The 16,284-nt window shown below is 48.1% G+C and overlaps 1 protein-coding gene across 1 annotated transcript in view; it reads right to left on the bottom strand.

Annotated features, from left to right (window-relative positions):
* The window catches only part of SLC24A1 (solute carrier family 24 member 1), a 28,765-nt gene that overhangs the window by 454 nt on the left and 12,027 nt on the right, over positions 1-16,284 (bottom strand). The window contains exons 3-10 of the mRNA XM_076004498.1: positions 13,592-13,645; positions 12,202-12,310; positions 8,035-8,121; positions 6,830-6,918; positions 3,557-3,869; positions 2,790-3,136; positions 1,943-2,032; positions 794-960 (exon numbers count right to left, since the gene is read on the bottom strand). Coding sequence (XP_075860613.1) covers positions 794-960; positions 1,943-2,032; positions 2,790-3,136; positions 3,557-3,869; positions 6,830-6,918; positions 8,035-8,121; positions 12,202-12,310; positions 13,592-13,645 — 1,256 coding nt within the window. The remainder of the gene's footprint in view (positions 1-793; positions 961-1,942; positions 2,033-2,789; positions 3,137-3,556; positions 3,870-6,829; positions 6,919-8,034; positions 8,122-12,201; positions 12,311-13,591; positions 13,646-16,284) is intronic.

Genomic DNA, 16,284 nt, shown 5'->3' with positions numbered 1-16,284 from the left:
AGGAACTCAAAGCTAATAACTGGAAGAGCTTAGATTAAAATTGAAATGTTCTGAGTCTGAGCTTTTTTATTTTCTACATATTACATATTTCATGACTTCTATATGACTAACCCAAATCAGTTGATGTATATACTCTTAAATCTCTAAATTTTGATGATAAGGCCTACCACAGGATAAGATTTCTTTAAATTCTTTAGCACTCAGGGATTTCCTATGCCTTTTTACTCCCACCCTCACTACCCTCCCCAGCCATATATTCAAGTTCAAATTTAAGGAAATAAATGCACCACCCAAATCCAAGATATGATTAGGGAAATGAAAATAGCCCAGTGCTCTGCTCTGACAAGTTTGGGAGGATGGGGTACAGGAGGATGAGGCATTTGCTTGTTTATGCAAAATGTTTTAGAGCCTCTGAGCTAGCAGGCTCCACTCCACATACCAAGGATTGGGAGTATCAAGAAATGAAATTGAGTCATTGTTCCTTCCACCCCTACCTCTACCGCCTTGAAACTCAATGAGCAAAGCATTTGAGTGTATTTGGTAATAGAATGTAATGAACTTCAGTTTTCAATCTATCTAAGTTCCAGTCACATTGCAGGCAGCATTTTAGTTCTTTTATCCCTCTGGCTGTGAGGAATGAAGGGAGGATACTTTGTTGCCTTATGGAAACTAACAATATAAATGCCCTTTTATCCCATGTGTAATGAATAAAGCAAGAAGCCAGCAAGCAGAGCCAATGCAGTGTTTTCCAGTCATACTTAATATGCCTTGGAAAGTAACATTGCTTACTCACCCCACAGTGATATCAAATATGTTACTGCCCACAGAGCTTGACACAGCCATGTCTCCCAGGCCTTTCCGAGCGACAATCACACTGGTGATGAGGTCAGGAATTGATGTGCCTGCTGCTAGGATTGTCAAACCCATAATCTCTTCAGAAATCCCTATTGTTTCACCAACCTGGTAAACAGCAACAGTAATGAGAAACCAGGGCAACAGCAAGTAAAAATACCTGAGGCTCTTCAAAGCACCAACATACTACTTCCTGCAAATAGAACACCTTCCAAGGAGCTCAACACACTTCCTCAGCCTGAGTGAGGGAAGGTGATGGTGGAACTGACAGCTGAGGAGGTGGCCACAAAGAGAAAGAGCAAGGCCCCTGCTCCTGGCTGCAGGGACCAAGTTGCTTTTCTTTTCTTAATTGGACCCAAAGCTAGTCTAGATAACTAGCTATACCTCTCACAGTCATTCCAACTATAACACCTCTACCCCTCCCAACAAAAACTGCCCTTCCAAAGATCTGTTCGTGTCAATATTTCCATTTCCAGAAATGTGAATACTTGCTGTGTGCCAGGAACTAAGGTAAAGGCAGCATACAACACAGATCCTGTTCTCAGCCTAGTGAGAGAGGAAAGCTTGTAAACATTATAGCTCTGTTCTAAGTGTAATATTCTAGGCAGAACAGAAAAGACTGATTAAATGCCAGAGAGCAGGCAAAGCTGAGCTGGCTCTCAGAGTGTGTACAGTTTCTCCAGGTGAGAGGGGTGGTGTGCGTGGTGGAGGAAGCAGAGAATAAGGCTAAGAAGACATGGTCAGCTGGAATCAGGATGTCAAGGGCCTTCTATGTCATGCCACAGTATGAGACAGAAAAGTCACACTTGAAAAGCACTATACTCACTGGAATTAAAGGTCTACTTTTAAGCCTTTATAAACAATACAGAAACTACATTCAGTCCAGAAATAGTATGCAAAGAAAAAATAAAAATTCTTTATAAAAGAGAGGAAAAAAAGTAAGAAAAAGAAAAAATTTAAAAAAAAAAAAAAGAAACTACACAAATGTACTTGATCCTCGATATTCTCTGGGTACTGAAGATTCATCCCAAAGGGAAAAAGTGTCCTTGGGACCTGCTGGCAAGGGATTTAGTTCCTGCTGTTCACTCACCTGGTGAGCCCACCACACCATGAGGTATGAGAACATGGCTATCCATATGATGGATCCCAGGAAGGTGATAACAAAAAACTTCTTAGACTCCTGTTTGAAAGTTTGAAGAAAGGAAGAGAAATAAGTTACAGAGGCTCTAACAGTCTTTTGTCCTTCTGAGGGAGCCCCAGAATCAGTAATAAGGTCTGATGGAAGAGTGGTGGAGAGCACTTGGAGATATCTGAGGCCGTCTCTCCAGTAAGCACCTTGAGATGGATGGAAAAGGACGGGGCAAAGGGGACACCTACAGGGAGTCCAGCCAGTAGGTGTTCAGCAGTCACCCAATAGAAGAGAACTGTTTGCTTGCCCTAGATCCAGACCAATCTAGGACTTTGGTTTGGTTTTAGAAACTTCCCCTGTCCCTCTCCTTTCTGGACCCAGAGACAGAATATAGACTACCTTTGGATGGAGTACATTAGTCAGACCTTTCCCTGCAAATAGGAATGTTGGGTAGAAATAACAGTCATCTCCCTGGGTTTTGACAATATTTCAGTGAAATATGAAGAGATATAGTGGCATCATTCCCAAATTAAGAAACTGAGGAGTCAAGGAGGGACTAGTTTATGCTGCTTTTAGTGGTGGAACTAAGGCACATTTGACATCTTTAGCCTCCTAGTCCCAGTGGTATTTCCCCTAGGCACATGGTCCCCTCCAAAGTACAGCCCCTTCCCAGATCTTCTCAGTGGTGGAGCCCTGCCCAGCTGGTTTTCCCTGCCCTCTCCCTTCTCTTGAGTGTCAGCCTGGGTGCCTAGAGACCCCACAGCCTCCCCGGGAATAGACAACCTGAGGTCCAGCTGGGCACACTCACCTGCCTCCGGACGTCGGGCACTGTCAGCCACAGTGGGAACACGATGGGCAGGAGGAAGAGGTAAATGGCCTGCTTCTGCCTGGTGTCAGGCCAGTCCAGGGACAGAGGCTCCTCATGTTCCCCCTCCTCCTCCTCTTCCTCCTCCTCCTCCTCTTCCTCCTCTTCATCTTCTTCCTCCTCCTCCTCCTCTTCACTATCACCCCCATCACTTCCCCCTTCACCACCTCCATCTTTCTCATCATTTTTTGCTTCATCTTGATTTTCAGCACTGAGTTTCTGGCCTTCAGTTTCACCTTCATCCCCTTTCATTTCACCATCTTCTGCTTGGATTTCACCTTCATGTTCATCTTCTCCTTTTCCTTTTGCTTCAGTGTCACCTTCACTTTCATTGTCTCCTTTTCCTTCTGCTTCAGCCTCAATGTCACCTTCACTTTCATTGTCTCCTTTTCTTTCTTCTTCTGCTTCAATGTCACCTTCACTTTCATTGTCTCCTTTTCCTTCTGCTTCAGCCTCAATGTCACCTTCACTTTCATTGTCTCCTTTTCCTTCTTCTTCTGCTTCAATGTCACCTTCACTTTCATTGTCTCCTTTTCCTTCTTCTTCTGCTTCAATGTCACCTTCACTTTCATTGTCTCCTTTTCCTTCTGTTTCTGCTTCAATGTCACCTTCACTTTCATTGTCTCCTTTTCTTTCTTCTTCTGCTTCAATTTCGCCTTCACTTTCATTGTCTCCTTTTCCTTCTGTTTCTGCTTCAATTTCACCTTCACTTTCATTGTCTCCTTTTCCTTCTTCTTCTGCTTTGATTTCAACTTCACATTCATCTCCTCCTCCGTCTGCTTCAGTTTCCCCTTCAAGTTCATCTTCTTTTCCTTTTGCTTCAGTTTCACCTTCACTTTCATTGACTCCTTTTCCTTCTGTTTCTATTTCACCTTCATGTTTATCTCCGTTCCCTTCTGTTTTAATTTCACTGTCACCTAGTTGAGTTTCACCTCCTCCTTTCTCTCCAATTTCACCTTCACCAGGAGTTTCACCTTCTTCACCTGTCATTTCACCTGTGTTCTCAGTTTCAGCCACATCTCCCTGCAATCAATCCAAAGCCAACAGATTAATCTGTGGTAACTGCTCTGCTTGTTTTCCTTCCCAGTTTCTCCATTTTTTTGTTGTTGTTGTTGGTGTTCTCAGAATGTATCCAAAAACAAGTATGAGGGGAAACTAGTGTAATCATTCGCCAAAATTCCTGTTAACAACATTCCTACGCAATGGTTGTCCAGCTTTTATTTGATCATTTCCAGGGATGGAGAGCTCACCACCAAAAGCAGCTTCTCTCATCTTTGACACCTCTGATTGAAGTCCATATCTATATCAAAGGTCTACACACACACACACACATGTATACAGGTTTACTCTTTGGTACCATACAGAAAAAGTCCAATCATTCTTCCATGGGACAGCTCTCGATCCTGGGTTAAAGATTCCCAGGTCCTTATGTCATTTCCCCGTGGTATAGCCTAGTGTCCTCCCTGTCTTGGTGAACTCATTCTAGTTAGCTTATATCCCACAATGAGGGCATCCAAAACTGAACATAGAACACTGTGCTGAGTGGAACTGAACTACCACCTCCCTTGTCTTAGGATACCATGCTTCCATTAATGTTGCCTAATGTGGTATGACATCCTTTGGTGGTCATAACACATTGCTGAGTCTACTAAAATTCCTAAATTGTTTTATTGCTTTATTTGTATAGAATGATGATAATACCTATTTATTGAGGGTTTTATGTGCTAGGCACCTTGGTAAGTGGTTTAATAATAATAGCTAGCACTTACTATGTTTCATGAGTCAATTAATTCATTACGGAGATAGAATTATACCCACCTTACAGATAGAGAAATAGAGTAAAAAGGAGATAAATAACTTGCCCATGGTCTACATGGTTTGTAAGTGATGATGGTGGAATTTGAATATAGACAGTCCACCAAGCTACCTGCTTTACAAGGGCCAGGGCTGAATGAGATCTCTGGCGTCCAAACCTGGTAGCCCGAGGAGCTCAGAAATACAAGATTTCCTGGCCCCACCTGGACCAACTGAATTAGAATCTCTAAGATTGGAAGCCAGGAATCTGTGCTTTAACATGCTCATAAGTCTGCCTAATACATCCATCTGTAGACCAGTGTTTGGGAACCATAGACTATCTCCATGCACTCTAAAAACCACTGATAACTGGGCGCAGTGATATGCACCTGTAGTCTCAGCTACTTGGGAGACCGAGGCTGGAGGATTGCTTGAGTCCCAGAGTTCAAGATTGTAGTGCTATTGTAAATAGCCACTGCACTCCAGCCTGGGCAACATAGTGAAACCCCATCTCCAAAATATTTTTTAATAAAATTTAAAAAAATAAAACCATTGATTCTGGCTTTTATTTGTTATAGGTTACCCAACTAACCTGTAACAACATGCTGGTCCAGTCCCTTGAGCAAATGACCTGGGCTGTGTGTGCTTATGGAGTAAATATGTTATCTGTAACCAATGTCATGATACTGGCCACCCCAAAAAGATGTTCAGTGATTCTTAACTCTGTTGCATATTAAAATCACCTTGAGGCTTTTAAAACCATTGATGCCCAAAGACCTACCCCCAGATATTCTGACTTAATTGGAAGAGGGTAGGGATGGACCATTTTTTATAAACTTCCCCAAATTTTCCTAATATGCAGCCAGAGTTGAGAACCCCTGATGAAGAAATCAAATAGTATCTGGTGAGGCCTATGCTTTGAACTGGGAATGAAAAATAAGAATATTTTAGTCTGAAATAATTCCTGCCCTCCCTCCTCCACCCCCATCAGATAGAGAATGCTTCCTGGAGAAGATGACAAGTCATTTAAATCGGTGGGTATCAGAGTATCTGCCCAGCCTGCAGATGCCCAGCCTGTATCTGTCACCCCTCATAGTCCCAGATAAATGGGTTCCCTCTTCCATGCTGGAGTCAAGTCAGCTGGCCACAGCTGATTGGATGCAAGCTGGGTCCCTGACCCATGAGCTGGGTTGAACAGATTCTCTAAGACTGGGAACAGTGACAGGTTGGTTCCCCTGTGGACTGGAGGACTGAGGTGGGGGTTCGGGGTTACACGTGCCAATAAGGAAACACATGAAGCCAGGCTGCCAAGACAGGCTGAGTGACGGAGGCTGCAAGCAGAAAAGAGGACGTAAGGGAAGCAGGACGCAGAGTGAGAAGTCCACCAGATGCCTCCTCGGGCTTAGGTCCAGCTCCTTGTGAGACCAAGCTTCACTACCTGCCCTGGGATTCCAGGGCAAACCTCTGTATCTGCTTAATCCCTTTTACTTGAGCTGGCTGTGATGGACCTACTCAGGACACTGACGATACCATGAAGATGTCTTAGGCACTGAACCCAAAGTTGCTGGCTTAAGAATGAGATAGAGTGCTTCTGGTCTGGAACAGAAAACACAAACAGGGAGAGAACTGGCAGGCAGAATGTTTACTTCCTGTTAGTCACTCAACCTATCTTGAGCACAGCTGTACACCAGGCATTGTTTCCCTCTGTGGGGGAGACAGAGGCTACTCAGACTGGGATCCTGCCTTCAGGGACCTCACCACCTAGCAGGGACACCAAGGCTCAGAATATAGGGAAGAGAGTGGTAAGAGCACCAAGACAGGTGCAGGGTACCATGGCATTCAGATTTGGGTTGATGAAGGAAGCTACATGGCAACGGAGGTATTTACACTGGGCCTGGAGAGGTGAGATGAGGAAGATGGAGGGGCAAAAGCATTCTAGGAAGAGGAAACCATGTGAGCCAAGGCCTGGAGATAAGAAATCCAGTTTGGCTGGAACATGGTGGAAGAAGAGGCTGTAAAAACAAAGCAGCATCAGGACTCGGAAGGCCCTGCAGACGAGGCTGAGGTACCTGACCCGGAAATGCCTTTAACCAGCAAACCCTCCCACCTGCATTTCAAGTATTTTTGGCCAGCAAGTCCCACCCTGGGCCTCTCAAATCTCTTCACCTGTGCAGAGACTGGGTGCCTACCTGACCAGCCTGATCTTCCTCCTGATCTCCCTCGACGTCTGGAGCAGGGGCTGGTGTGACCGTGACCGCAGGAAGCTCGGTTGGCTCCTCTTTAAAGGACAAACATGGGTTAGATCAGAGGAGTGGACTGGATTCTGAGGGAAGCTGACAGACACTGGTGTGAGTGGCTACAGGGCTGTTGGACTTTGGGGTCCAGAAGGTTTATTGGGGGGAATTTCTTGTTGGTAGGAAAAGTGAGATGATGTAAGGCAAATTGTAACTGCTCTGTCCACCAAGATACCTGCAGATGAGAGGACAGCTGGAAAGTGGCCGGATAGCCTTGCACCCCTGTATTCACAGGCATTTTCATCCTGGCCGCTGTGGCCAAGGACACTGTGAATAGCTTGGGCAAATGGAGCAGAGAGAGGGCAAAGCTGCCAGCACTCAGGGTCTGACCCTTTGGAAAGGACGCTGCTATTTCAGAGGCAGCAGCTATGAAGCCTTAGAACAGGATTGAGGGGAAGAGAGACATGGAAAGTCTGGAGAGCTAGGTTTAGGTAAAGGCTCTCTCACTTCTTGGCTGTGTGGCTTTGGGCAAGTCACTTGACCTCTCTGAGCCTCAGTTTCCTTGTCTGTAGAATAGGAAGAATGACTGCTGCTCTACCTCGCTCCAGGGGTTGCTGGGTGGATCAGGGAGTCCTGGTGTGCTGTGCAAAGCCCATGTGGCAGTAGCTGTCCCACTCCCATGATCCTAGATGCCACACAGATACTGGACTTCTGTAACACCAGACCCCTGGCAGCCTTCCCTCGCTGGCATTGCTGGTTTAAGACCAGTCACTGGCAATACTGTTCTTGTGTAGAAGTGACAGGAAAAGAAACAGAGTCCAATAGAGTCTCATTTGGGATGAGATTTAGCAAAACATGAAGTGATCATCCAACAACCGCCTGGCCTCCTTTGCCTACCTCATGTGGGGAAAGCGGAGAGGAAGCTGCATAGCGACACTCTCAGGCCAGCAGCCATGTCAAAAGAGCACACTGGCAGGAGGAGTCGGTGTAAAGTGGCGAGTGGGCGGCAGCAGATCATCACTCTAACCGGCTGGCTCAGAGAGGCCAAGGAGTGCGCCTCAGCCCGCAGCCTGCGCTGGCTGCTGCTCCAGGCCAGGCTCACCCCTGCCAGCAGGGAGGGAAGTGGCAGGAGAAACCCACTGGTCTGGCCACCCTCTCACCTTCTGCTTTGCTTTCTGCTTTGGGCTGGGGTTGGGCTCTGGTTTCCTGATTCAAGCTCTCCTCCTCCTTGTCCTTGGAGGGTCGGGCTGCAAATGAAAAATGATACACATCTTATCGGGAACCGCAACTTCATCCCTGCCATGCCCTTGCAGTTAAGATGTCGGCTGAGCAGCCAGAGCAGCCGAAGCGGGTGGGAAAAGGCTAGCCTGGAGGGGTGCAGTGTCTGGATTCTGATCCTCCTAGACCTGTTCATGGTACCCAATGCCCTAACTTTTGTCTTAAGTTCTCTACATTACCACTAACTGGCTGTGGCCTAGGGCAAGTCATTTCCCCTCTCAAAGCCCATTTCCTCTCTGGTAAAACGGCATGGTTGGACTCAGGAGCAACAAACAGGATTTATGTCTTTTAGGAGCTCAAGAGATGGTTGCTTAAGTGCTGAATTGAGAAGGATTCTGAACTGAACTTGGTAGGAAAGTACCATGATTGATCAGTGCTGTCTGCAAAGGGCAGGGAATGGAGAAATAATTGCAGGGAGACATTTTTGCTATCCTTGAACTATATTACCTGTAATGTCCTTTGCAATTTACTTCCTATGAATCTGCTAGAAGCTTTGCTATAGCTCCAGGGGGATACTGATGGCCTTGTTCATCAGCCTTCCCAGCCTTCCAGTAGGAACGGGGAAATAGCTGATCAATGAGCTCTCGGCCACATCTCTCTTCAAAAAAAATTTTTTTTTATTTTTATCTTTTTTTTTTTTTTAGAGACAGAGCCTTGCTCTGTCACCCAGGCTGGAGTGCAGTGATGTGATCATAGCTCACTGCAGCTTCCAACTCCTGGGCTCAAGTGCTTCTCCCACCTCACCCTCCCAAAGTGCTGGGATTGCATATGTAAGCCACCAGGCCCGGTGGCCACATTCTTTATGACCATACACAGTCATGGTCCAAGAAGGGCCTCCTTCCAGATCCTTGGGCACATGCTTTGCTGGAGGCCCACAGAACAGCATGTACAGAATGGTGCTGCCCTGATTTCCAGGCAAGAAAAATGGGGAGGCACTCTCTTCCCATGTGACTATGTGTGAATATTAGCCAGGCAACATGCAAAGTGTTCTACGTGTGTAATTTCAAGATGGAAGAGGGAGGAGGGACAGAGGATGCAGGGACTCATGAGGGTCTTCCTCACAGTTGTGTATCCTGGGAGGGTGAGGACAATGGCACGAATGATAGAGTGGTACCATGGGAGTATAACAGATCCCAGGCTGGCTGTGCCCCATGAGCACTGGGTGACTTTGGGAAGCCTATGTGCCCTCTCTAAGCCTCAACATCTTCTCTCTAAAATGGCAACACCATAATATACTCAGAGTACTGTTGTGAGGGTCCATGAAACAAAATAAATAAAAATGCTTTGACTACTGCAAAGTGCTAGCTTCACCCAGATTGCCATGTTAGCTTGGATTCTGGAGCCTGATAACCTGGGTTTGAATCCCAGTGCCGCCGCTTGCACTATAGCTGTGGACCTAACTGGGTGAGTCCTTAGCCTCTCTGTACCTCAGATTCTTCATCTGTAAAATCTTCCAGGGTTGTTGACAGAGTAAATGAATTTATACATGAATGTACTTAAAACAGTGCCTGGCACTAGATTAGTTTTAGCTATAACAACGATGACAATGATGACGACGAGTTGCCAAGAGTAGTCGAGAGCAGCTGTCCTACGTTGGAAGCCACCCCGCAAGAATGAGGCCCAGCGTCCCAGAGGGTTTGAGTTAGAAGGAACCCTGGAGATCTTCTAGTCCATAATACAGACAGACCGAGAGGAAACTGAAAAGGTGGAGGCCCCTCTTGGGTCGAGGATGGGCAGGAAACAGATAAAAGGGTCTGGAATTTCCTCCTCTCAACCTGTCTCCTCCACTCTCAGAGTTGCTTCAGCTGCAGGTGGCTCTGGCAATAGGCTCCCTGTGCAGAGCCACCACTGTGACGTGTGTTCCCTCGAAGCGTCCTGGTGGCCTGCCCGGCAGGTCCTCATCAGAACTGAAATGTCAGGAGGCCAGACGCCACTGCCCCCTTCGTCCAGACAACCCCAGCACCCCCTCTGCACTAACCAGGCACCGCGGTCTTCTGTGGAGCAGCGTGTGGCTATCACCAAAGGACAGCTGCCTTGGCTTGCATTCCGGCGCTGAGAACACCTGCTGACTCTGGGCTGGAGGGGCTGGCGAGAAAAACCAAGTTTCCTGCTTTCCTTCTCATCCCTTGTCACACACACTAGCCTCTCATTTCCCACGTCACTGAGGAAGGCAGGTCAGCTGCAAGGTCTCCCCCAACCCCTTCACACATGTCCCGGTGAAGCCACCAGAAGAGGCGTGGCACCCTGCAGAGGAAGAGCCCTTCTCAGGAAAGGCGAGAGGTCACACCACAGGAAACGTCTCTTCCACCAGTCGGCTCTGTGGAAAGAGTTGGAAGACCTGCGAAGGGTGGAAACATCTGGATGGCCATCTGGAAACAGCGTATGGAAACACAAATATTTATCTGGAAAGCCTTGGGAACAAAGGCCCTCGTGGCAGCCCAGTGGGGTCCCAGCCCCTCCTGGATGGAGCCTCGGGGTGTAGAATCCGGGTCGGGCTCTCTGTGCAGGATGGCATCCCAGAGCGCTCTGCACGTCACCATGAGAGCCATTCCACGCCCCACCTCACCCAGAGACAGTGTACCACGCACGCTTGTCTTCCCTGGATGGCAGTCGCTGGCTCTGGAGTGCTTGTTTCCTCACATGGCCTGTCCCCTCCCAGTGTGGCCGGATCATCTTGTTAGCATCAATCTCCTCTGACCTCGGCCCAGTCTGGACATCACATAATCCTGTTAGGGCAAGTAGGCCAGCTGGTGGCGGCGGCTGTTGGTCATGAAGTGGCCCAGGCGGGGGCCCTGCAGTCCCATTCAAGAGAAGGTCTTTATCTTCAAGGCTTTACTGGAGTCCATGATTCCCCTGGGAGTGGCCAATCCTGACCCAGAGGCACAGCTTTCTTCACTGGGCCCAGGGCAGGTGCACACCCAGCACTTGTCACCCAGAGGCTTCCAGGTGCTGCAGATTCCATTCCGGGGACCCCAGAGGTACTGTTCTGGAGCTGACGCTTGGGGGTGGCCTCTCTCACAGCGAGAGCCTCTGCTCAGGCTCGCCTTGAGGAATTTCTAAGAAAAGTTTCATCACTTGTCTTTGATGGTGATTTTCACAGTACAACCCAATGTTCTGTCTGAAAAGGATACTTCAGGGCCTGAGGAAAATTCTGAGCCCCCCAAATTTGTCCCTAAGCCCAAAAGTCAGTCAGGGTGCTCCCTGGGGCTCAGGGGGTCATTCTGTGGTGTCATGTTCAGCTCAGTCTTCAGCCCTCCTTCCCAACTGCAGTCAGAGCCCTTGTCTTATTTTTTAATTACTTGAGTAAATTAATCATGTAACATGCTAAAGTTGATATACAATAACTCTATTATCTGTCCCTCCTATGAGTCAATTTCTATCGTCCTTTAAAAAATGTCCAGCTGCCATTGTACTTCGGACCCTCCTTATACCCTCCCCTCCCCCAGAAGTGATGCTGGCAGCGCCCAGGGTGTCGTTGGGATTCCTGGCTGGGGGAGGGGTGAGCAGGCTTCCCAAGACTCCAGAGCTAAACACAAAGCAAAGGAAAGTGCCACTCAGAGCTCTGGCTGTGCAGCCCTACAAGAGATGCCCCCAGAAGCAGCCCTGGCCAGTCAGCCCGCGCCAAGCTGCCTGGTGGGAAACTGTGTGTGGGCACTGGGGGCAACTCCTGGGCAGTGGGCTTGGCAGGGAAATCATCAAAGGCAGCCCCAACACAGACCCGTGCAGAGCAATGGCACTCACAGTCTAGCTTCAGGTGAACCCCCTCATTTATAGGGAGGGACGCTGAGGCGGGGAAGTAGAGGAATGTGGATACCTAAGGACCTTAGCCTTCCGAGTTCCTTGGGGCCCTCTCTTGGTGAGTCCCCTGTCTTTGTCTCCACCCTCTCTCCCAGACTGCCTGACTTCTACTGTCCACTCTGTCCTCTGCTAGCTCTCTTTCCACCCCATTCCCACTGCCTCGCAGATTTCCAGGCCTCAGTTCTTCTCCAGCTGCAAGAGGGAAGGAGTGCATGGAGCAGACTGCACAGGTCTGGGAAGGCCTCGCTTACCTTCCCCCAGGGGGTCCAGGCTGTGGAGCATGAGCTGGTAGATGGTGCTGCGGATGGTGCTGTTGTGCAGAGAGGCCGAGCTGCTCCCTCGGGTCAGCAAGGACGGGAGCTGAGCAAGAGGAGAGCCACGGCCCTCAGTGGGCCCCTGCCCGAGGCAGGGGAGGAGCCACACGAGGGCCTCACTAACCTTCCCCCCTTCCCACAGAGATCAGGGAGAGAGCACAGATGCTTTATCCTGACCTCCCCTCTTCCTTCCCCTCCAGTCACCCTCAACTCTTGGGTGACTGGCTCATTCTGTGCACTGAGTAATTCCCCAGCGTCTGGACAGGGAGCAGACCTCCTGTGTTAAGGCAACCACGTTGCCAAGGGCTTGCACGTCCCTGCACGTGCACCCTCCTAGAAACACACCCTTGCCCACACGCCACACAGAAAGACCCACTGCACATGGGTGCAGCCCCCACACGAAGAGCATTCTCATGTTTTATCCCGGCCCCACTCCCCATGACAAGCAAGGCTACGACCCCCATCTACAGAAAAGGGAATGAAAACTAAAGACGCTAGCTGGCTGATCCAGGGTCATGTGGGGAGTAAGTGAAAGAGTCAGACTAGTACCCAGCTCTTCTGATTCTCAGTTCAGTTTCTGTTCTATCCACAGGCACACACACACACACCTGTATTGTGCGGACACAGATGTGACACACGTTTATTTACAGTGCCACACATAGAAATAGCATCTAATTTACAACGGAACATCCAAAGACTTCAACACTTGCTCAATCCTTCTCGCTCCCTCTTCCTTTCTCCTTTCCGCACTCCCTTCCCCACTGCCACCCCTTCATCCCTCTGAACTCTTCTGCCATCTAGTGGCTGTGGTGACAGTACTTCACAACAGGTCTACGGATTTCCTTTGGATGGGGCCACCCCAGAGGATAGAGACAGCTAAGACAGTTTTTCAGAAACCTCAGACCTCCCTCCCCCTCCAGTGCCCCTCCTAACTTTCTCTTAGTTCTGGGGCATCCCAAAGCCACATTAGGCCTTTATATCAAACACTCATACAATGCTGGGCTAGAAACTAGGACTTGAATTCATTTAGTCCCATCATTTTACAGATGCAGAATATGAAGGCCAAGGTCACACAGCAAGCTAGTGGCAGAGCAAACTGTAACATTCTAGACTTAGCTCCCAAACCAGCACCTCCTCAAAGGCCACCTGGAGGTGAGAGTTCCTCTGGCAAAGCGGCCCCCTCCTTCCCTGACTCACCTAACTCCCAGGAGCTCCCACGGCCTGAGCACAGACAGGATCCCCAGCAGCAAGGCCAAGTGCCCTGGGTCTGTGGCCATGCGCTGAGACCTGCAGTGTCCCCACTGGGCAAACTCCGTACGGCACCCACCTTCAGCTTCTTGTTATCCTGTGGCTCATCCACCGCAACGGCCCCATCGCCTGGCTGCAAACAGGGACAGGAGTCACGAGATGTCATGGAGAGACCCTCACACTTTCTTCCCACTACCCTCTCTCTCTGGGGAAGCCCTCGGGTTGGAACACAGAAACATACTCCGACATAACCTGTTCTCAGAAAATGTTTTAACATGTCCAAACCCCCAGTCTGACTTTCTACAGTCTGGCTCCAGCCTGCGTACAAGTAATCGCAGCCGCATGCTTGTACTCGCTACAGTCCAGTAACGCTGACTGTTCTCTCAGTCTCTCGAATGTGCCATCTTCTTCACCCACCTCGAAATCCTCGTCACAGGGCTCCTCCCTGTCTGTAATGCACTGTCCCTCCTCAGGCTCCAGGTCCAATGTCACCTTTCCCTGGGAAGCTAAGTATAATTCTCTTTTGTAGACTCCTGTTCTTTTCCTTCATGGCACTTTCCCCAATTTATGTGTATGTTATTTGTATGTTAATAAGCATACAAGTAAACTGCCCCACTAGCATCTTGAAGGCAAACTATTTTATTCACTCTGTGGCCAGCATGAGAACACTGCCCAGCACTTAGCAAGGATTCAATAAATATTTATTAATTGAATGAATGAACTGTCCTCTAAATACACCTAATCTACTCTAACTCCTGTTGCTTGTTCATGCCTTTTCCCCCTGTCTAAAATGCCTTCTCCATTCCTCTCTGCCTATCCAAATCCTATCTGTTTCTCATAAAACTCACAGTGAAGCTTCTTGTATGAAGCTTTCCTTCCACCCCCACCTCCACACCTCATTCCAGCTCACGACCTCTTTCCTCAAAAGCTGTATAGCAACAGTGAGCATATTTTGTGATGCTAAAATCGGCTGTGTGATCAGATAAGCACAGGCATCCTGGGAAAGCTGTGGGGGCAGCCCCATACGATCCAAGATGAAGAAGCGTTACGCTCCTAGTATTTACTGTATTACTAACTTGCCACTTTGCATTTACAGTCTTGTAATACCATTTGAACTTAAAAAAAAAAAAGGCATTGTTTAACTTTTCACATACATGAGTTGTCTACAGAGCTACACTTCACATTTTGCCCTGCAATGAACTTATAGTCATCTCTTTTTCCCTAACCTGTGGCATAGTGGCTTGTACACAGTGGGTGCTCAGTCAAAGTGAGCTGAATGAGTAGATACTCCTTAAGGATGGCACTGGCCTCTGTGCTGTCTTCAGGAAGCAGGGTCACTGATGGCTGCTCCCAGTAATCAGTCGTCTTTGCCTTCCCATTGCTTCCCTCACCCCACCAACCTCTGTGGCCGAGACAGAACTGAACTTGCTACATTCCCTTCCTTGTTCCACTCAGAAAATATAGAATATAGTGCCTGCTCAAAGACCACCCATCCATCCCTCTAGTTTGTTCATTCGGTTCTTATTTACTGAGCACCTGCTATTCATATGGTGCTGTGCTGGTGGCTTTAGGGGTACAAAAATATTTAGGACATGGATTCTGTGTCCTAAATAATTGAGGCCAATGATAACACGGATGTATAACAAAGCGGAAGGCGGCTGCTGAAATGAGAGGCAAAGGTGAAGGTGCTGTGCTGGGATGGGCAAGGAGGACTTCCTGCAGGTAGAATGTGAGTGAGTCTTGAAGGATGAAGGAGGTTTGAACACCTGGATACACATTGTTGAATGAATGAATGAACACATAAATGAATGAAACAGAGCAGAAATAACCAGTCTGAAGGGGGTACATGCCTTTCAACCAATCCCCCTCAACTCTTTCATCACACACTTTAAAGTTTACTGGGATACAGGAGGCTATAGCATCCCCTTCGGCTGTCTCAGTATTTATAATGTCCAACCCTGCTCAATGAGTTCTCTTCAGAGGCAAGAACTGTGAGGCTATATGTTGGGTGACTGGTTCTGTCCACAGAGGGACAGAGAGACTAATCTTTGCCCGTGATGGTCTCCCTGCCATCCACATTTATTCAAGCCAAAATACTTTCCTACAAGTTCATTGTTCATTGCTAACCACAATATGCACTTCCAACTTTCTGAAGTCTTTCACATCTATTTTCTTTGTTTTTTTTTTTTTTTTGAGACAGAGTCTCGCTTTGTTGCCTAGGCTAGAGTGAGTGCCATGGCATCAGCCTAGCTCACAGCAACCTCAAACTCCTGGGCTCACGCAATCCTCCTGCCTCAGCCTCCCAAGTAGCTGGGACTACAGGCATGCGCCACCATACCCGGCTAATTTTTTCTATATATATTAGTTGGCCAATTAATTTCTTTCTATTTATAGTAGAGACAGGGTCTCGCTCTTGCTCAGGCTGGTTTTGAACTCCTGACCTCAAGCAATCTGCCCGCCTCGGCCTCCCAGAGTGCTAGGATTACAGGCGTGAGCCACCGCGCCCGGCTATTTTCTTATTTGATACAGCTAACTCTATGAAATAGAAAACGCTCATAGTATTACAAATGGACATGAATGTTTGTCTACATTTGGGTGTGGTTGATGGGCCCATTTATGGGCAGCAGTGCTGGCAATTAGGTGCTTTCTGGATATGCCCTTTTCACAAGCACATTCACCCCTCATATTACCCCATTCTCCTTCCTCTTTCTTCACCTAATCACCCCCACCTTCTCCTTTTCCTCATAAAAATTAGCAAAGTGGCTGAGATAA

This window comes from Microcebus murinus, chromosome 6 (assembly GCF_040939455.1).
Source record: "Microcebus murinus isolate Inina chromosome 6, M.murinus_Inina_mat1.0, whole genome shotgun sequence".
Classification (NCBI taxonomy): domain Eukaryota; kingdom Metazoa; phylum Chordata; class Mammalia; order Primates; family Cheirogaleidae; genus Microcebus; species Microcebus murinus.
This window is presented reverse-complemented; position numbering and strand designations above follow the sequence as displayed.